Source organism: Haliaeetus albicilla, chromosome 1 (genome assembly GCF_947461875.1).
Source record: "Haliaeetus albicilla chromosome 1, bHalAlb1.1, whole genome shotgun sequence".
Taxonomy (NCBI): Eukaryota; Metazoa; Chordata; class Aves; order Accipitriformes; family Accipitridae; genus Haliaeetus; species Haliaeetus albicilla.
In genome coordinates, this window is record NC_091483.1 from 51,520,987 (window position 1) to 51,542,845 (window position 21,859).

Below are 21,859 nucleotides of genomic sequence, written 5' to 3' on the forward strand. Positions count from 1 at the left end.
GTTATATTGCAAAATGTATTTAAACCGACACAGTTATTGACTTGAATGTGTTATTAAATTGTAATAAATACTCTGTCTTAATAGAGCTGAACTTGTAGGCAGGACTAACTAACCTACAAACAAGCATCTAGTGCTCAGGGATAGAGCTTAACAACAGGGACAGGCAAATCAGTGACTGTTTAAAAAGCTGCAGTTCAGGTGATAGTGGGCTCCCTCCCTCTTGCTGCCATTCTCCTTTGGTGACTCAAGGGCTTTGGGACAAGAAAACAGGTAGCCATGGCTTCACTTTAGCTTTGAGCTCTGCTGTGATCTTTACCTTTCTTGCTGAAACAGCTATGCAGGAGGAAAGGCTGGATGTGGCATTCAGACCTGCAGTCTCTGTTAGATAAGAGTAGTAATTATTTCTAAAGAAATCCCAGAAGTAGCTTTTGAAGGATTGTAGTGCAATGGTAATATCTTAAATTTACGATGCTATTTCTTAGGTTATCTAACAACCTTTAAGAATAACACCTATTTTCAGCGTCCCCTATTCTAACCCTGAAATGGCAGAGGAGGAAGGGAGGGATTAGTTTTAGTTTCATGCCTGTGTTTCTATACCTCACATCTTCACCTGTGGCTTTCTGTTACCATAGAGTAGGACTGGTAACAACGCTTTTCCAAAAAGCTTAAGCTTTTTCTTAATAAAATGTCTTTATCTTATTGCCACTGAAAGGTGAAAAGTGCATGCAAGGAAGCATGTGCACGTGGGGAATAGTGTCTAACACACTTTAACAGTCAGAGTGGAAACTGTGGCGGGTGTCAGGAGTGCTACACAGCCAGACAGGGTTAGCCAGTAGCACAGTGGGCTAACATCTCCAACCAGAAGGTCTGGAAAAGTGCATTAAGCTGAATCTGCTTAGACATTTAATGAAATGAGAACAGTGAAACTGCTGTGGGCTCTGACCTACACCCCTGTCTCTGTGTTAATACAGATATGTTTTTCAAATGGAAAAGGGGAAACTGTCGTCACAGCTGACTGACGTGCTGCTTTTCATTACTCTGAAACTGATCCTTTCCTCAACAGATGGAGTGAAGGAGTGCAGGCTATGGAGGCAGTGATGGGGACTGCTAACTTTGTTTCCCCTACTATGATCTGAGGGAGCATGGGATCTGAAGTGATCACATAGTACCAATTGCTGCCCAGGAATGGACTTTCACCTGTGGGGAAAAAAAGGAGCAATTGTGTGATCCTTGCACATCTTGTCCTGTTCCTGGTCACCCTACCTTACATGAGGCTGTCTCTGACAACCCATCCAGGTGCTTGGAAAGCAAATGCGCCCACCTGTGCCTTGCAATAGAGGCTTCCTGACTTTCAGCTGTCAGCCTGGCTCTCTGCTTTACCAATGAGGCTTTAGTTGGTGAAAGCAGGTGGTTTGTATTTGCATCAGCACAGTGGCTGACTTTTGTTCTGTGGCTGTTGCCACTCAAGCACTTAACCAATATCTGAAAGTCTGCAAGCACCTGCTGCCAGAAGGAGCTAGTGACTGGTATTTCTCTGTATATATTCTTTCTAAATAAGTGTGACAGTACTGACATCTTGTTTCTTTCTGAATATGGTAGGTATTAAGTGGAAAGTGGTCTTGTGACTCTCACCCACTTTTTTTTTTTCCTAGTCGGTAATCTAAAAGTCATCTCTGCTGTTCTGCTTTGGGTGGCGACTCTTATTCAAACATGCTTTTTCAGGAGGGATCTTAATTTTTCTTTCTATGTTGACTAAAACATTTTTTTTCCAGGCATCCATAGCTTTCTAAAGGAGTGTGTGAATTTGTTGGGGTTTATTCTTGTTGTGGGGAAAATGTGTGGCAGCCTGCAGTCAGGAGAGTCTGGTTTTGGGGTGTACCCCCATCCTGATGGTGGTATAGTCCTTGTAGTTGTTGCTGTTTAATTGAGTGCGCAGCTCTGATCGCTGCAGTTGCATCTCTTCAGCTCTTAGAAGCTGCTGAGGTGGTTTCTTTTGTGCTGGAGGAGCTGTCAGCTTTCCTGGACCTCAGCTGGCTCTGTGCATCTTGGTAGAGGTGGGATGGCATGACAGGGCTGTCAAACTCTTGTGACTCATGTAACATGAGATACATGAAACTTGGCAGCCTCAATTTGAGAGAGGTCTGGTGGCAAGACCACAGGAATGTTCTCTAAGTTGGTATTTGGTTTCCCCTTCTATACTGAATATTTTGAATGTATTGACCTTCTGAGTACGTGCAAGATTAATCTGTCCAGGCCATGGGGTGAGTCTAGGCAAACATGGACTCTTGCTCAGTGAGGTGTTGGTGCTCATGGTTGCTGGTGCTCTGATTTCAGTTAGCGCAGCCTGATTTGACTTGTTATTGCACTGTTTCATTCAGAATAGAAGCAATTCTCCTGTGGTTGGTTTGGGATCTGAATTATTCACTGGTCTAACTGTTGATTTGCGTACATATTTCACGCTGAATGCTTAACCAAACAGGGATCTTAGTAAATGTATTTTACTAGTAATTTGTAGTTCTGTACTAGAACTGGTATTTTGTCCTTGTAGAATATAAATGAGTTACACTTTATATCAAAGAATAAGATAGAGATAGGCATCTGATTCATCAAGTTATCCTGACAGTAAGCTCCGATGTGTTATTGCACTAAATCTGTGGCTATGATAAGACTAGCGATTGCTTTGTCAAAGAGCTTTTAAAAACCATTTTTCTATTGCGTGGTCTTACGAGCAAACATACAGGTACCTGACGTATAAATAAACCTGAATACTGATGTTCATTCCATTTTATTTCTGCATTTGGAAGCTAATGCTGGGCAGGGTTGTTGAAGTAAGCACAGTGGGATAGTGCTGTATCTTGTGTCTGGTCCATTCTGTGCAAAATAACTGAACCATGATTTAATAATGTGATAGGATGGAGATGTAAAAATTGGTTACTAAGCTGGTGCACCGAGATTAGAGTTGAATAGAAGGCACTGATGGCTGCAGTGGTTCTTGTGTTAGTAAAGATTACTCTGCTTAAGCCAGAACATGCTCTCCAGCTTGTTGGTATGTGAATGCCACTTTATTCTCAAGGTGTAAGGCTCTTTCAGTGGAGTCTCTGTGAATCTCTTGCATGTATTGGAGATAAAAAGCATTCTCATATAGTATCCCAAATGCTGCTTCTCTGCTATAGCATGTGCTTGGCTTGGGTTTGGTTTGTATTACCACCTGGTATGTGAAATCACAGTCTCTGTGTAGTACATGGAATTATTGGGTTGTATACCTAAAATAATTTTTAGGAATGAGTGTAGTTTGTCCGAAGTACTTAAATTTATTAGTTGCCAAGTTTTAGTTTGAAATGTGGATGGGAATAATTGAAAACCCCAAATTCTCAATCCTAGCATGCAAACTTGGAATTCAGGGACACAGTGGGGAGAAACACAAACCAGATTTGGTGCAACTACTAAGACAGAGGTGGGTGGTAGACTGGTAAGACCTAAAACCTTTAGAAACTGGGAGCTTAAGCAGGCAGTTGCTCTTGCTTCTGCCTTGGGTGGGGAGAGGAAGATTGTGTGAAACAATTCAGGAGACTTTAGTACAGTTTAATATTATGAAAATGGTTACTTCTGCTACCTACCAGTTGTTTTTTTTTTAAAGTTGTTTATCAGTGGTCAGAAATGAAGTACCCAAGCCACCGGTTGGTCTGTCATGTGGAAGAGCACATCTAACTTGAGCACTTGGTACTTCTAGGCAAATTGAACCTTGGCCTCCTGCATGACAGTTGTCCCAGTCACTGGGGACTGTCCCCACTTCTGACTTTTGGCATACCCAGTTTTGACTGGAAACTACTTTGTAAATGCGAGAAATCTAGCCCAAGGAAGCTTTATTACACCCAGTGTATTCCTAGATCTATTTTGTGGACTGCTGTTCCTCTGTACTTATTTCAGAAAACATTTGAACAATTTTAAGTCTAACCACCAACTACTGCTTTGCAACCCTGAAGGCTTAGCTGCAGATGGACTTTCCAGAGGACTGAAGCAAGTGGTTTCCAGGTGCCAGTCCCTTCTGCCCTGCTTCTTGTGAGCCAATTTCCTCTGGAGAAAGTTCCTAATGCAGCATTAACTGCTTGCAGTGGATGTTTGTGAGCAGTATACTACCCAAATGACTTGTGAAAATGCCTCTGGTATGTTTAACTTGGCTCAGAGAAAACAGAACCCCAGTGGTGGATTTGAAGGAAAACATCAAGGTAGAAACTGTCCTCTTCCAGGAACATCCCCCAATACCTGATGAAGGAGGGAGAGAGCACTCTAACTAATAAATACTCAAAAATTAGAGAAATGGGAACGAGAGATCAGGCGACAGATCTCTTGTGGATTCTTTCTGGATGGTCTGCTCAGCTCAACACTTTTTCCTCAGCATTCAGCAGTTAGGGCTATGTATTTTCCTAGCAGGAGAAGCTTCATGACTTTTTCCCCTATTTATTTTCTAGGATTACTCAGCACTGGGTGTGTGTCTGTGGTTTGGGTTTTTTCCGTTTTGTTGGGTTTTTTTCCCTTCCCCTGCCTAGGCAACCCTTCTCAAATCAGGCTGCTCCAGCATTCTGTAATTTCATTTACCAGAGAACTTGTATCAACAAACAGTGCATTCAGAGTCCTGATTGAGCAGGATGTGAGGATCCTTGCTTCTGCACTTCACAGTGGTGTATTGGTGAATTTCTAGATGGAAATCTAGAAACGGCAGCATTGTTAACATGCTTTGGTGAACTTGATGGTGATAGATGAAATAATTCTGTCATGTAAACTTAAACTTGCTGACACTGCTTTGAGAAAAAAAAAAAAGTTGGTCACCCTTCACAGGACAGTATTCAGTTGTGCAAGTTCAATTAACTGTTATTAGGTACCTAAGCAAATTTCTCTTTTTTTTTTTTTTGACAAGAATGTTTCTTCCTCATTCCCACAAAACACCCCATTTATGCTATGTGCAGCCCAAATACCTGTTCCAATGTGAGAATTGTTTTCTTGCTGCTTTAAGCTGAAACACAGGAGGCAGAGTTGCTTATCTGTGTCCCAAGCTAACATCAACTGTATGAAGTTACACAGGTACGCTTATTTGTGTTAGCCCTGTGTAGGAGTTTTCCTACTGGTACTTCTAGGCAAATTGAACCTTGGCCTCCTGCATGACAGTTGTCCCAGTCACTGGGACATTCCACATTTCCACATTGCAGAGTGGTGAAGTACTTGCTGTATGAAATGCTAGTGTTTCTGACTTGCTTCTGATATGGATGATAGTTTCATGGCTTTCTGTACTGTTAAGTGACTGTTTGACCCAGCAGCTGCCATTTGGTGTTGGTACTTATCAGAATTAAATAATGAAGGTCTGTGACCAACATAAATCCAGAAATAATATTCTGTCTCTGTTGCCCTCTTAATGATGGATGTGTATTATGTCCTTGGAGGAACAGCCCTGAAAGCACAGCTTTGGAGAAGCTTATGCATAGTGATGCTGTATGTACACCCTGGTGCTCTCTACAGTTTTGAGCAGGGGAAGCTTTGAGTTTTAACTGTAAGAATATAAAAGCATCAGTCAACTTGAATCTTTGTATTGCCTGTCCCTGTGCAGAATCTATAGAAGTTGCAGTAATTTTTTTCCACTAACACTTTTTTTGGGTGGTAATAATGGAAAGCCCCTTTATCTGTGTGTTCTCCCAGTTATCTTCTGCTGCAGATTTGCAGATCTTAAATGTGCTTTAGCTGAAGACATAGTATTTTATAGGTTGCTGCTAACAAACTGGGTGTCTGGTTGTAGAAGGACTGCTTGAAGTGTACTAGATCAGAGCAATGTCCTTTAAATCATCATGCTGCTGTCACTGCTTGTATGCAATCCAGGTTTTCCATCTATCAGGCTTATAAAGCCGTTGAAGTCAAAGCCAAAGGGGTTAAATGTGAGGTGAGCTGTATTGTAAACTGGGTAGTTTATGCATGGCACCAAGTCCTAGAGACTCTAGAGAACTAATCCGTATGTACGAGTCAATCATCTGACTTAGGGGGCTGTATGGTAAAAGTTAATGTGTGATCAGTCCTTGCAAAAAAGACAGAACTGACTCTCAAAAACCAGCCAAAGGAAGAGAAAGGCAGTTTTTGCCTGTTAATCATGTAGCTCCTGTTAGGTTGTCAGTTATTCAAGGGTTATGATCTAGTTTATTATAAAACTAGGGTGCTGCTTTTTCCACTTTGTAGCACAGAGACAGTACTTTGCTAGTGTGTGTGTAATGTTCTCTAGTTGTGTGCATCTCTTGTCTCAAGGGAAGGCTGTAGCAGAAGCTGAAACTCACTTGAGAACATCAGGTATGGATGTGGCACCGAGTGTGTAACGCTTCTGATGCTGCCCATGGCATTGATTTGGTAAGTCCTGAGTTGAAATCAAAGCTAATGTTCCCATATAACTGTAGTTCCAGGGTGTCTGCAATGATCTGGTGATGTATATATGCTTTTCTCTTGTGAGAAGCTGTCAAGTCAGCTAAATAGTTGAATGGGGAGAACTGTTTGAGAGGCTTGCATTTGAAGTTAAAACACTTTTCAGCTCCCTGATTCAGGCTTTGGTGTAGAGGTTTGGCTATACTATAAGACAGTGTAGGCTATAATAGGCAGCATTTGGATTTGATGCCTAACTTTAAGCAACTCGATTCAAGGAAAAATATTAACATAATGGATTTGAATCTTAAGGAAGAAATTTATAATTCTTTGCTAGACTAAAGCATTCCTGCAGGGTCTCAGAGGGACTGACAGGACAATTTCTGTGCAAGGGCTTCGAGTCCTGCTGTTGCCCTGCAGATGCAGAACCCTCCGCAGGAGTGCTGCTGCTCAGGGCTCAAGTGGAGCCCCCTTCCCCAGAGCCGAGGGGGATCCGCAGGGAGCCAGGCAGCAGCCTACGTATCTGGATCCCTTCCAGATCACCTGGGTGAGACTAATAGCTTTGCCCTGGCAGCCTTCTAAGCAACGTGTGCCTAGCTCCCCCTTCTCTCCAGTCCTTCACGCACCAGGTCCCGGTGGAATTTCGGCCCTCGCGGGGCTACAGGCAGCCCGTCGGCAGCCATGTCAAGCGGTCGTGCTTTCTGGAGAGCACCAGCTGCAGCCTGCTACCTAATAGTGTTGCACAAATCAAGCTATTTTCTCTGAACAGCTCTGCAACACTGTCATGGCGTCTTTCTTGTCATTTGTCTGTCCCGGAGGTGCAGTGCTGTGTTTAGCTTTGCAGAGCTAGTCCCTCTTGGATTCGGAGGCTTGTGTCTCCTGGGACCGAAAGGCAAACAAACAAAAAATATAAAAAGAATAAAACATAAGCTTTTGTAGCAGGACTGATCTCACCGTGAGAAAGTTCCCTTTGTAGGGAACATAACATTTTGTGAATATAAAAATAATGTGGTTTTTTTTCTCCTGAGACTACAACATTTGGAACAATGGGCGTGAATTGCCCAGTTGCTCCAGATCCCAGTTGTGCAACACTGCAGGTGAAATATTGGTGAAACTGTTAGGATTGATAGGATTTAAACTACTATTCAGCACTGAATTTCCTCAACAACCACTACACCTTTATGACTTCTAATCATTGGGTTAGAGCTGTTTCCTATTTGGCTACCAAAATACTATTTCCCATAACCAGTTTATTGCAGTTTGATTAGATTTTGTTCACTATATATAATCAGTAGCCTTGAACATATTTTTTGAAAAGGTGTAGTAATAGCTGTTCTTTAATTGGCAAGTACAGCATCTTCAGAACTAAATTCTTCTGTGACGCTGTTGCTCTGCAAAAGTGCAGTCCTAACTGAGTGGTAGAATTTCTTGTAGAGTAAGTGGAAACTGTTCTTGGCTGGCTGTAGTCTTTTCTGAATGAATGACCACTTCTGCACAGCAAGCATCTTTGAGTCTGCAAAAACTGTGAGCTGATTAAACTTCTGACCTGGTTAATGTGAGATAGCCTAAGCATCTTGTATAATTCTTCAATTTGTACTGCAAAATGATATCTGGCAAAGATGCTGCTTTTTCAGTCATTAGAGACCATGTTGATCTGCTTTTTCAGGTAAATTAATCAGGTTATAGATTTGTTACATAGAATAATCCACTAGAGCTAAATAATACTGCTGTACTTACTGTGTCTTGCTTCAGTACAGGTTATGTTGAGAGTAATCCAAATGCTCTGTAAACTAGTTCATATTATATGTCAATGTTAAATACAGCCAATTGCTGAACAACTTCTCAGTTTTAGGTGAAGATCTGAAAGGACGTGCAATGCACGTGAGCGAATGAGTCTTTTTGTGGCCCTAGCTATCTGATTCCATTGTCGCAGTCACTGTACTAGCCAGAATACTGATAAAGTCAGCTACTTGTGTAGCACTCACACTAGGTCTGGGGGCACAGATGCTTCATAAAATAGTTCAGGAACATGAAAAGTTTCAAGTCAGCACATAACCATAAGTAGTCTCAGTCTGTGCCTAGCACATTGTGGTATATTTGCTTGGCATTAAAACTTGATTGTAAAGGCAAATATTTAATGCAGGAGTTATTTCAGTGGTAATGGTTAAAGCCATCTCTGCTCTGACTTGCCAAATGAATGACTAAGTTGTGGCTTGTTGTTAGGAAACAAGAACTCCCCCCCCTCCCCCCCCAGGGTTATGACTGGCATTTTAGCCACCACCTTAGCAGCATGGCTGCTTCTGTGGAGTATTTCTGCCATTTTTGTACTTGTTGTTTTGTGAAAGCTTTGTACTTCTCAGTCAAGAGAAGATTAGCAGCAGATAAAAAGTCTTCACTTAAACGCCTGTAGACCTAATACTCAGAGGGGTATTTTAAAACAAAATTTTAAAACCCCAACCAACCAAAAAAAACAAAACAGAAAACCCCAGAACCACCAACAGCAACAACAGCCCCTGCCCCCCCCCCCCCCAATTTGTCTTGAGAATCCAAGGTGTAATGGCTATTATGCACTGCTTCCCTGTGTATTTGCTTCTGTACTAGATTTGACTTCAGCTAGATGAGAAGCAAGTGGGGAATGTGGGGCAAGTTAAAAAGATTGACAACTCTGTAAAAGAGGAGAAACATGTAATGGAGAGTAGAAAGGTTGCTGAGAGGACCGACCAGTTGTTCAGAACAGGTCAGCCCAACTCCTACGTTGAATGTTTGAAGTTTGTTCAAAGGAACATGGGCAGCAAGGATGCTGATGGCTGAAATTTCCTTAAATAATGAGAAATTACAATAAAGAATGTATGATGAGAGGCTTAGGAAAACTGCTAGATATCTGAAAACTATCTTGAAACTTGTGAGCTTTCTTTTTTGCTCAGCTTTAAAGTTTGACTTATCTGCTGTATGCAGGTAGCTGGGCAGACCTAGCATGAATTCACAAAGCATTTTTGTTCTTTGTAATCTATTACCACCTTTCTTCCTACCCTGATAATATTTCAGTCTTAGAGGGAAAATTCCTGTGAATAATTGTGGTTCACTGTTTTGTAACTTGAAGATACCAAAATGTATAAATGTACCCATGAAATGGTAGCAATGGAGCAAATCAGTTTAGCTGAATTCCAGGAAACAGGGAAGGTGAGCAATATTGTAACCCCCATGTAGTCAAAGAACTTGACACTGATTAGGATTGTTGAACGTAGGGCTCTGACAGTCTCAGTCTTGTTTGTGCTTAGCTATTCAATCAAGTCTTTCAAAAAGAAAGACTTGAACCTTGACCTTCTCTAGAAGTGCCATAATAAATGTGCTATTGTTTTTTTCAAGTTCCAGCTCCTTACTTTCATTTTGACCTGAAAGTTTATCCTTCCTTGTACAAGAACGTAAGCTTCTGCTAAACAACTTAGTTGTGATAAAATAGCAAAAAAACCCCCACCCCAAATCATCTTCCTGAAAAGTTGATGACTAATTTAACCAGGAAGTAATAACTTAACATCATTCTTACAAGTTACTAAAGAGTAACAGACTGAATAATGATCTCATGGAAAACCATGCACAGCCTTTCTGTATGATGGCAATGGATGAACGAATGATAAGTATATAATTGACCGTGTATGCAGTTGTATACTGCACCATACTTCGAAAACCTTGTGAGTAGTCTGTGCCACTTTTAGCAATGAATGCTGTCTTAATGAAGCTACAAATGAGAGCCTGATTAAGTCATTAGAGAGCGCTGGAACAGCCAAGTGAGAGGCTTGTTGGTATTCTCATCTGCGCATTCAAATAGGTAGCTTTGGTTTTGTTTGATCATGCAGTTAATCTCAAACAATAAAGTACGCTGCTTACTTACGCCATCTTAATAGCCAGCATTTGTCACAGGTTTGTGTATGCTTATCTCTATTACTTCTGTGAGTTTCATCTTGTCAGTTGATGTAGAACAGAGTGGAGGAAAGGCATGTGCATTTGCAGAACTTCCTGGTCTGGGGGCTTGCACCTCCAAATCTGCAAAATACTCGATGCCATTTCTAGGCATTGTTTTCAAGTATCTTGGTTATCTAAGTAAAAGACGGACTTAATTTACTTTTGCGAAAAGTCACTGGACCAGTCTTCCACTTCTGAATACAGAGTTCTCCTGGAACTTACCTTACAATAAAAATCAGAAGTTGGCAATTATTAAAGGAAGAAAAACTGTGTTATCAAGACACTGTATAAATCCATTGGAATGTCTGAGTGTATTGTGTGCTTACAAATAATAGTTTAAACTTGAAGACAAAGAAAACAGCCTAACATCCTTAAAGACAGGCCAACAGGGATGGCCAGAGTTTATGAACAATTAGATAAGAATCTCCATCTTAGAAAAGCAATGACTATGGGCAGAGAAAAGAAGGGTCCGAAAGCAGTTGAAGCTTTCCATTGAACCAACGCTCTGAGGACTGAATCACTGGAGACCGTGAGTTTGGGGAAAGCGCTAGAGCATTACAGACCACAGTCAGGTAAACTGGTTGTAGTGTAATGTGTTGACATATGAAATGCCTTAAATGGCTTCTGACTTCAGTGACTGTGGTAATCGTGACCACGTAATATGGTTTTCTGCTGAAATACAGATGCTGATGGTGCATTTTGTCTGGTATCAAAGCATGTTTAGTTGATTAGAGCACTTCTAGACTGCCTTCCTGCATGTCTGGGTACACCCTCTCCTTCCAGATTTATTCCCCACCCCCCTTCATACAGGCTGCACAAACCCGTAGCTGGGTTTGAGTAAATGCTGTGTGATGGTGGGGGTGAAAGAACAGAGTTCCAGGTGGAATACCAGGAAAAGTGTAAATTATTACTGTCTGTGTTGTGACACTAACACAAACTGACTTGCATGTTTGTAGTGATTTGTAAACTTGTAGGTTGAATTATTTATTGTAATTGATATGGTTTTGATTCCTATTTACCCAGTATTGAATGAGTCACTGTCCCTCTGCCCTCTTACAGAACAACCCCAGACCCGCCTTGTAGGTTAGTAGAAGTGACAAGATCTTGCTCTGAGCCCAGTTCTGTGTAGTGTAGTGTAGTGTGTTTTTCCTGGATCTGGGGCTGCTGGCAGCTGATCTTCTTTTAGGGGAATCTGCTTGCCAAGCTCCTTTCCCTTTTTTTCGAAGTGATACTCCTGTTACCCCAAGCTCTTATATCCCTTGAGGAAGGGGAAAGCTTAGAGCTCTGATAAGTAAGACTTTTTTTGCAATGTGTAAGCACTTGAAATATACAACTGAAATTTGGCAAATTGAGGTTTACCGAAGGTACAAAACAACTGAACTCTTCCGCGCTGCGCTGTAGGGTGTTGTGGAGGCCAGGCATGCATCATGCTTGTTGATGCAAGACAAACTCCAAGCGAGTTTATTAGTAGTATTTAGTTTAGAATACCCCAAGTCATTAGTTGCCAGGAACAGTGTATTCTTGGGAAGGAATGTTCTTGGGAAGGGTAACTGTTGTGTCTGTGTATCTGCTACTGGTCACTACTATGAAGGATATGCTGGCCGAAGTTAATTTTTCATTCGGCCTCCTATGGCAGATCTTAAATCTAAAGAATTTTTCATTGCCAGGAAGCGTTCTTATAAGCCTGACAAACATATTAGTACCTGCAGAGTTACAGAATGTCAATTTTTTTAAGGACTAATGTTCATCTAGGTTACAGATTTTTATACACTATAGTTAATCCTTAGGAATACCTCACTTTTTATGCAGGACACTTTTAGGACTCTAAATGTGCATATGAAGCTGTGGTTGAAGCTGGTCTAGTTGCTCATGAAAGTATTGATTACTAAAGTGAAAATTTGCTTTAAAAATAGTTGAATCAGTGGTTTATTACTGTATATTCTTTGGTTATGCGGAAGTCCAGAGCACCGCATGAGCAGACTTCTACACATACTTGTGCACATTCGTATATGCAACTCTAACACACTTCCTCATTTCTCTACTCAGTCTCAAAAATACTTTTATTTTTCTTGGAGCTTTTTCAGCATCGATTGGATCAAGGTTTACTTAGCTGCCTGTGCTGTTTCAAATTTTGGCATTACTATCTATGCATACTGTAAGCTAGCATGTCATTCTTTAAATTCTTGGGATCTCAGTCTTGCGAAGTCTTGGCATATTGAAGTTTCCTGTTTTCTGTAGTAAGAAAGCTCTTGAAAGAGGCAAGACTGCTGGTTGGATCTGAGCTAATGATGGATCAAAATGGAATCTTAACTTTTTGTTGCATGACTAGGTGAGCAAGCTGTGTAATGGGCTAGTCTCCAGACAAGTAGAAACTAGTTTTAATGTGTCAAAACAACAGTGAAAGCAAAGTTTGCAAATATTTTTCAGCAGTTGATTCTGTGATTGACTTAAATGAATGGAAAATTATTCAGGACAGGTTCTTGCCCTGCCTTCAGGGAGGACTTTTTTGGAAGAACTCTTGAATCTGCCTTAGGTTTCCTAATGGAAGATGTAAATGAGGGTACTGAAATTGTTCATGCTTCTATAGGGATTGAATAATAGTATGTAGGCAAAGGATCTAGACCAGTTTAAGGAAAGAGGAGATTTTAAGCTAGTTAAGCCATTTCATCTTGGGGGAGGAAGGGGGGGACAGAGGAGGATGCTGTCTGATCTCAGTAGCTTGTTGTTTCCTTGTTCCATGGTCTTTTTACCCTCAGTGCGAGACAGATGCTTAAAGTCCCACATAAAGACAAGGTGGTGGGCCAGAAGCCACTCTGTTTGGTCCACAGTGAGCATGCAAATTCCTGCAGTTCTAGAATGGTCTTAATTTGAGTGCTGCTTTTGTACTCAAAACTGTTTACGGGCCCTACAGGCTGTCTGGAAAGCTTTATACTTTTCATTGATATTAAAAAGGATTTATTTTGAACATAATTATTCAAGCTGTGTTTCCAGCTGATGAAAATAAGGGTTAAGGAAAAATGTCAGCTTTTTGAATTATGCATTCTTGCTTTTAGCAACTTAACCTGTCACTACTTAGTGTGCTGGCTTTATTTTACACTTTCCAAAGTATTTGCTGATAAGAGCTTGTTTTCTTTCCCCTGCTGTGGTTTCCAAAATGGTTTATGTAGTTTCTGTGAGGATTTAAATTTCTTCATTGGAGAACAAATCAAGAGTTGGTTCTCTTCTCATGGCAAACTTGTTTCCCAAAGCAGGCATCGATTCCTGTACAAAAATATGACCAGAGAATTATTCTTCAATGTGCCTAATCAACATCAAGATAGCAGAAGTCTCCCGTTGTTGTTGTTCTTGTTGTTGTTGTTGTTCTTGTTGTTGTTGTTGTTCTTGTTGTTGTTGTTGTTCTTGTTGTTGTTGTTGTTGACCTGTCTCAGTATATTGCAACCAGTATTGTCACCCTAGTTGAGATGGTCAATAGTGCAGATCAAATATTCGGTTTTTCTGTTATCTCTGGATTTTCAGTCTGTAGGGACTCTGCTAGTCATTGTGGTTAACTTACAGTCAAATAATTTCAGACTTTAATGTAATTCTCACATTAGTGTACATTTTTTCTGTCCACCCTGTATACTTAATCCTGATGTTCATGTCTTGCTGCTTTCTTCCCACCAGATTTCAAATTTGTCATTATATCAGTATCCTCACTTGAGGATACCATGCTCTGGTGTCTGCATTTTGGTTAAACACCACTGACCTGTTTGCTCATTGTTTTTGATGGCAAGTATTCTCCTCCTTCCTGTTCTTTGATTGGAGAGTGGAATTTGTCATTCCAGATGTGTGATGGTGTTCAACACCTGTCCAATTTCCCTGTTCTTTGGTTGGGAAGTTGACCTTTGTCAATGAACGCATCTTCAGCCCGATTCCCTTGTTCGATCCAGTGACCTCTGTCCCTCCCCATTTAGACTTCATTGCTCTGAAAGTGACCCTTCTTCCCACCAGATCCTCCACCCCACTGCAACCACATCTTATAAACCTGAAGTTCTTCCTACGTCTGGTCTCATTTCTGGTACTAGGAGCCTTTCATATGGAGTTGTGCTATGGGGGTCATCCAGCTGCTTTGGACAGTTTGGATGTTTTCTCGTTCATGTCCTTGTGGTTTTGGTACCTGGGTGCAGTCTTAGTGCTTGCTAGGAACTTGTCCTTATACGTCGCAAGGCCTTTTCTTTAGTTTTTTGGTTGTTTCTCCATCCTCTTCTGCTTCTGTAGGGTTTTGGGTGAGGATACGTGGCTCTGCTCTGCTGGAGATGGTGCTGCAATTGTTTCCCCACTTGGCTAATCTTGTGTCATCTTTATAGAAGACGGAGGCTGTTGCTGTGTAAGGAATTGCTCTCCAGTGACTCTGAAGGGGTCTCATGCATCTATCTGTTGGCTACCCCAGCAGCACTGGAGTAGTGTACTGCTGTAACCCCAGAGCTGATTATGAACCTCCCCGTCTTCTCTTTATTTCAGGTCAGATGTCTTTAAGACAACTCTTTGAAGATCTTGAGCTGCCTCTGATGTGCATTGCTTCCTTGAAAGGCAGGAAGGAGGCCTTCAGTGCAGAGAAAAACTTCTGTATGGCGTTGTTAATGCTCTTTGCTATGTGCATCAAGGGATGAACACTGAAGCTTTTCTTCACTGGGATTCTTAGGGGTTGTTCCTATGTTGCTGCTCTGGTGTCTGTTCTAGACCTGAGCTTATACAGTAGCATTTCATCATTATTACAATTTAGATCTCTCTCAATTTCCTCTCTTCATGCAAACTTGTACATAAGAACATAGGTGTGACCAGATATGGTCAGACTAAAGATCCACCTAATGCTGTGTCCCGTTTCCAGCAGTAACCAGGGCTAAATGCTGAGTGAAGAGTATAATAACAGGATGAGTGTGTAGTGATTCTTCCCTAGAGTTCTCCTAGCTGCTTGCGACTTGTGACTGAGAGATTCTTGAGTCAGTTTGGTACTCAGTTTTGGACAGATTTTTCTTACATGGCTCTTAGCTGCTTGTGTTTAAGTCTGTGTAAGCTTTTGGCTTGCAAGCACCGTGCAGTAAGAAGCTTCATAGCTTCACTACACACTGTGTGAGGAACCATGCCCTTTTGTTGGGTACCTGCTATTGGAAGAGGGAAAAATGATGGTTCATTCTATCATGTTGTCCCTCGGATACCTTTTTCCTGTTGAGCCAAATCTTTTGGGTTTTTCCTTTGCTTGCCTGGAAGCCAAGCAAGCCAGGTATCTGAAAATGAAAACCTAAAGTCACACTTAGTTGCAACTGACCAAAGGGTTCAAAAGTTGCTTGGCAGTCTGGGAGGCGGAAATGGCTTGTGAAGGTAAGCATGCATGGATGGCATCATTGTAAAAGCCTAATTTGCTTAAGGAAGTTGGTCAAAATGGCTGCACTTGATTCAAAGACTGATAGCTTAAGAATGCTTACTGTCTTAAAATCCTGTTTTGGCTAATTGTTTTTAATTTATTTTTAATTCCAGAACTTTTGAATCCTCTTGGGAAACATGAAAACAAAGAACTACTTTTTAAATATCTTTCAGGACAGTTGACACATTCCAGGGAAAAGCTGTTTTCTGCAAAGTTCAGAAGAATCTGCATTCTCTGAGATTTTAAAAAAGTATAAAATGAAAACAGGTTAAAATTTAGCCTTCAAAATGAATGTTGAAAAGTCAGACGACAAAGCAAAGAATGGCTTGAAGTCTTCCTTACTTATAAGGGATGAAAATAGAAATAACTACGCATGTGACAGAGCTACACCTTCCACAAAGAATTGTGCCACCAAGATATATGGTAATTCAACTGACCAAGGTATAGTGACTGAACATGAAGATGATACCATTCTTGAAAAGAAAATTGACTTCAGAAGTACTTTTTTAAAACAGCAGTGTATTGAAGCACTTAATCTGCAGAAGGCACCTGGTAAATACAACTGCACAGGAGCTCTGTTGGGAGATGCAGATGCTCCATGCAAGTCTTCTGTGACTGAACAGACTTGTGTATATGCTTTGAACTGTGACTTGAAAGAAACAACAGAATTACTGAAAGGTAACGTTGCTATGGCAAAAATGCAAGATCAGAGTTTCAAACAATCAGTGCCTTGTAGTCAGACTGACTCTAAATGTGTATTACCTCTTCCTGCTTCAGAGCAGAACACACACTCCCTGATAAATGACAGGGCATGCTGCCACCTGAGCACATTGGCTGTTACTAATGTCATAGGTGAAACTCTGGGAACTGATCAAAATGATGACATGCATCTGAGGGAAATGCTAATCTCTTCTGAATTATGTACCAGAGAGAAATTTGATGGAACCAGCTCAGAAAGAATACCTAATTTCTCCACTATGATAGTGGCTTCAGAAAGTCCAGATGCCTATTCGGAACTTGAAGTATGTCATCCTGCCTCTGCAGGTGTCGAACACTATCTAAAAAACACTAACAAGACTGATAAAGAATCACAGGAAACAGAAGCACAGTCTGTAAAACTAGCTGCTGGATGTATGGATCCTTACAGGAGAGATGCATTATCACTATGCATTAATATTAATGAAGGTCACCAAGTGAAATCCTTGCAGGATGCCGCTGACTATGATGAAACTGCTAATTCCAATGTTGAAACATGCGTGGATAGTCCTGTAAATAATGTGCACCTTCTCCCAGTAGATAAAATGGATGGAGAACAAGTATCAAAGAAAACCAGTGAACCCTTAACCAAAGAACAAAGTATCTCTGGAAATGCTGCTCTTCAGGATATGCACAACACCACTTTCATATCTTGCAGTGTACCAAAATTAAAGAGGACTGTTATGCCTGACCTGAAATGCGAAGCAACTTTTGTGGTCTTCAGTCCTGTGGCTGATGAAAGCGATTCTGTTCTATGTACTTCAACCCCTAAAGAACGGTCACAAAATACAACTTTTTCTGTTTCAGCTTTGGCAGAACTTGGAGGCAAGTCTCCTAAACCAAGACCAAAAGATGTGTTTGTAGGAGGACATAATAAAAGGCCTTCGCTTAAAGCTAGTTCAGGTCAAACTGCAGGAAAACCAGTGGGCAGGTCTCCTATTGTGTCAACAATTACCAAAGCGAAGAAATCTGAGATTGTTAGTTTTCCCAAACCTAATTTCAAAAACGTTAAGCCAAAGGTTATTTCTAGACCTGTGCTACAGTCAAGAGACAGTGCAGCATTAAAACGGTCTCCCCAGTCTCCCCAACTATCAGCTGTCTCATCTTCACTGGTTGCTTCCCCAAGGCAGTTGTCCCCCTCTGTAAAAGTGTTGAAAAAGAAAATGGATCTAGCTAAAGATACTAAAGTGGAATTGCCTGTGCATAAGCCCCATAAGCTACATCTTAACAAACACCTCTTCACTAGCCAAGTCGTACATGCCACAACACATCCCAGAAACGCTTCCCACAAGGCTTCAAAGACACCTGCATTAAAGCAGAATCCGGAAGACGTTGGCAAAGAAAGCTCTACCCATTCGGCATGCTCCTTGGTTTCTGCTGCGCTTCCAATGTGTGTAGAGAACTCAGAGGAGATGCTGAATGAGAAAATGGAAGGTTCAAACTCTTTAATGCAGCCCTGTGCTCAAAACATCTACCCGACTGGAGATGAAAAGGAGCAAAGCAGCAATATGGGAATTCCTGTGGAAGCAGCCTTGATAAAAGATGTGGCAAATGAAACATTTGACCTGCACTCTGTTCCTCTGGTAAGCTTTTCTTCTTTCCATACTTAATTATGTTTTGTACATTTGGAAAAAGGGACTTCTGCATTGCAAAGTGTTGAATGGAAATTAGGGAGTGGGTTTTGTGTCTACAAATGTAACTGTAGTGTTGATTTCTGAGGTGAAGTCTCTCCCTAATAAAGGGAGTGAAGAAATACTGTTTTGCAGACTGGTCGCACTTGGCCTCAAGTGCAATTTAATATCTTCAGCCTTCATCGTACTCCATGGTCTAAAAAATTTTTTTGTAAAGTCTTTTTAAGACAATACATTTGGTAAGATTTCTAATAAAAGCAAACAAGTCCTAATTTAGTCAAACTGGTAAAATTGCATAACGTAACTTGGTGAAGCTATTCTAAATATAGCTTTAATATGTGCTTTTATCAAGATAATTCTAGTGGTGCTGTAACTTTAAATAGACATTAGAGGTAAATTGCTGTTTTCAGTATTTTCTTTTCTTTCAAAACATGCTTTAGAACTAAATTACACTTTTAAAAATTTACTTACAGAAATGTTGTGCATATATTAACAATATTATTAAATGGCACAAAACTCAAAGATGAACAAGTTGGTCAAGCATTTTATTTTTAACATCTTAATTTAACTGTCTGCTTTGAATAATTTGGGAGTTTGTTTATTTGAAGTAGAACTGGGACTCATTAGAGTAGTTAAGAGTAGCCAGGAAATATTTCCCATGCGGAGGGCATATACCTGGTTTTGGGCAGTCAGCCAGCTGGAAGGTGCAAACTTCCTGGCCGGGAGGTATGCGTGCGCTGGTTGGTTGGGAAATATTTTCAGATGAGTCAGCTGCCTGTCAGGAGAAATGTGCTGCTTTCAAACACTCTGAAAGAAGGTTAAAAGAAAAGGAACGGTGCGGAAAAGAGGGAAGAGCTTTGGGGTTGGGCCGACCAAGATCTCAGGAGGCATGGTAGGGACACAGAGATGGGGTCTTGATGCTATATAGAGTCCCACCTGTTGTTCATTTGTGGGTTCAATAGCTTATGTTAAATTGGTGAAATGGAGGCAGCAGCTCTTACCGGTAAAACTGGCGTTGTCTGAATTTTTGTTGGGCTTTACTGATTGGCCAGAAAAGCTCCAGTAAAGCTCAGTATACAGAGGGAGCTACTTAAGGCAAAACAGAAGCAGCTATTCATTTTTGAAACATTACACAAGAAATTAGTACATAACATTATTTATTATGATAAATAATTTAACTTGAAAACCGAAATGAACATGAAAGCAAGGATGGTCTATTTTAGTTCTAAAGTCTTTCAGAGCTTGGATTCTGCTTCAGTCCTTTCTGTTGCTGCTGAGGGTTGGAGAGAATGCTTTTAATTCACCCTGCTGCCAAGATGGAAACCTTTGTGATAGTAATTGTTCTGCTGGTACCTGGAAAATCAATAGAGCAAATTCTGTAAAATGTGGAGTAGACCAATCAGATATAAACAAGCGGTCTTCTGAAAAGTACGGGTGAACTTCTGAAAATGAAGATGAGGATTGGAGTCAAAAGTACAAAGTGCATCAATATGACCAAATTGCTGCATATCGGCTTGAGTTACAGAAAAGCATGTGAAGAGCTGTACATTCTTATGAGTTTACCTTCATAAGCTTAACTTTACAGCATGAGTGGTCATGAATTAGTGTCTACATAAACTGGATCAAGAATTCTGTATGAAAGGTTGATGAGTGCTACATATAAACCAGTTATTTTAAACCTGTCCTCCTGGGTTTACTCCTGAATTTCTTTTATCTATGGCACCTGAATATGAAAGATTTTAACCTGTTTCTGTGCTGTAATGTAAGACCTAGACCAGGAAACCCATTGTAAGGGCTGTGATGTTTCAGGTGGTACAGGACAACTAACTTGTGTAGTTGCTTGGTAAAGAATTTGTCTTGAGATTAGGTGCAGTCATGTAATTGAATGGCTTAATTAGAGTTTGGGGAGGAAGAGGAAGAAATCCTGATGTAAAATGACCTCTGTAACCTCTTTAGTGTTTGTCATTACCAGTGATTAGCTTCAAACTAATAGTTTTGTGTTGCTGAAGGCCATTCAGGAGATGATTATTGAGGTTCTGAACTGCAAATGTGAACAATATGACAGTGAACAGCTAAGCATATCCCTTACCTGTGTGGGCAGTATTTCATTACAGATGCTGGAAAGGGAGATCGTCAGCTTCTCAGAGTGGTGGTGTGTGGTTGTTTGGGTTTTTTTTGGTTTTGTTTGTTTGGTTTTTTTCTGGTTGTTTTTTGTTTGTTTTTGTTTTTTAAAAAACAGATGCCTTCTGTGAAAGATGGGACAACACAAGGGAGAAACATACTGAAGAAAGGCCCAATCACTCTACGAAGTGTATCAGCTCCCAAGGTTAAAATGGTTCCACCTGTGTTGCCCTTGAAGAGAGGGTGTGAAAATAAAACTATCAGCACAATTAAAGCACCTTCCCACAAAGGAGCTGTTCTGTCATCAAGCTCTGGTAAGAGAATTTTTCACTGGAATACTACCACTTAACCAGTTTCTTAAAATTAAGATACCATATTTAATGTACATTCTGACAGAACTTTTAGGATGGTACAGAGCTGTATTTTTGATGCTAAATATGATTCTATCTAAATTACAAATTGCTAGTACAATGGGGGGGAAGACAGGTTACACCTCGTTATTGTAAAATCTCCTCTTATAAGGAATGTGTTTAGGAGGGTGTGGTGGTGTTAGAAGAAAAAAATATTTAAATATTATTATTTATAGTTTGGTTATATGACAGTACTTTGCAGAATTAAAACTACAATTACTTGAAAAATGTAAAAGTGAAGAGGAGAAACTGCAAAGCTCAGGTACAAAGCATTTACGATGAGCAACTGTACGCTATCCCAACAGGAATAACATATTTTATTCAACCTAATTTTAGTATAGCTCTATAGTTTCTAGAAAGGGGAGAACATAGTTGAAGGAGAGACTACTGCTTGAGCTGCTAATTAAGCTCGGACTGATTAATACTAAGGGGGGGGTAGATTTCACATCTAGTCTGTAGGCTGCTGTCTGGTGACTGGAAACTACATTCTGTAATTGTATTGTAGAGATTCAGAAATGCTCTTGCAGGTTATGTGCTTTTTTTAACCAAGTGTGGCAGTATAGCTAATTGCAAAGGCAGCCTGGCTATAAATGACTACACTACAATACACTGTAATTTGGTAAGTGTGCACACCCAGCTATACCCAGTAAAACCTGTTCTTTTTTTTTAACCCACTCAATCTAAGATTATAAAACAGTCCAAAGTACTCCTCTTAATTATATACAGGGGTGAAGTGTGATAAAATCTGTATGTGTAGTCCCTTATGGGATGAGTCCCTCAAAGAAAGTGGATATAGGCTATTCTCTGACTTGAGCCTTGGTAATGTAAGGGACTTGCTCGGTGAACTAGGTACCTACCTGTAAGCCACCAATTTCTTGGAAGACTCATCACCTCTCTAAATACCAATTCAGAGCTTTTCTATCTGTAATTATGCTCTTAGAAGAACTGAGGTGGATATAGATGTAGATGTGTATTTGTCCCTTAGATTATTAAGCCAGAGTAGATTTATGACACCATCACTAGAAATAAATGTAAGCATGGCTGGGTTATGGGACTAACTTCTTCCCTTCATAAAAAAGGTGTGTGGGGGGGAGAAAATCAGATGCAATTTCAGAAGAAGCAGAAGTCACTTGCTGTTGAAAAATAAAAACCTTTACTCCCCAAGTTTCTTTAGCTAAACTTGTCATTCC

At 40.5% G+C, this 21,859-nt stretch overlaps 1 protein-coding gene across 5 annotated transcripts in view; it reads left to right on the forward strand.

Annotated features, from left to right (window-relative positions):
- The window catches only part of MTUS1 (microtubule associated scaffold protein 1), a 130,658-nt gene that overhangs the window by 18,905 nt on the left and 89,894 nt on the right, over positions 1-21,859 (forward strand). For all 5 annotated transcript variants that reach the window (XR_011325746.1, XR_011325743.1, XR_011325747.1 and 2 more), the window contains exons 2-3: positions 15,865-18,090; positions 20,378-20,573. Coding sequence is in view for 1 of the 5 variants with exons in the window: in XM_069789149.1 (XP_069645250.1) it covers positions 16,039-18,090; positions 20,378-20,573 (2,248 nt within the window). In the remaining 4 variants the exon portion in view is untranslated. The remainder of the gene's footprint in view (positions 1-15,864; positions 18,091-20,377; positions 20,574-21,859) is intronic.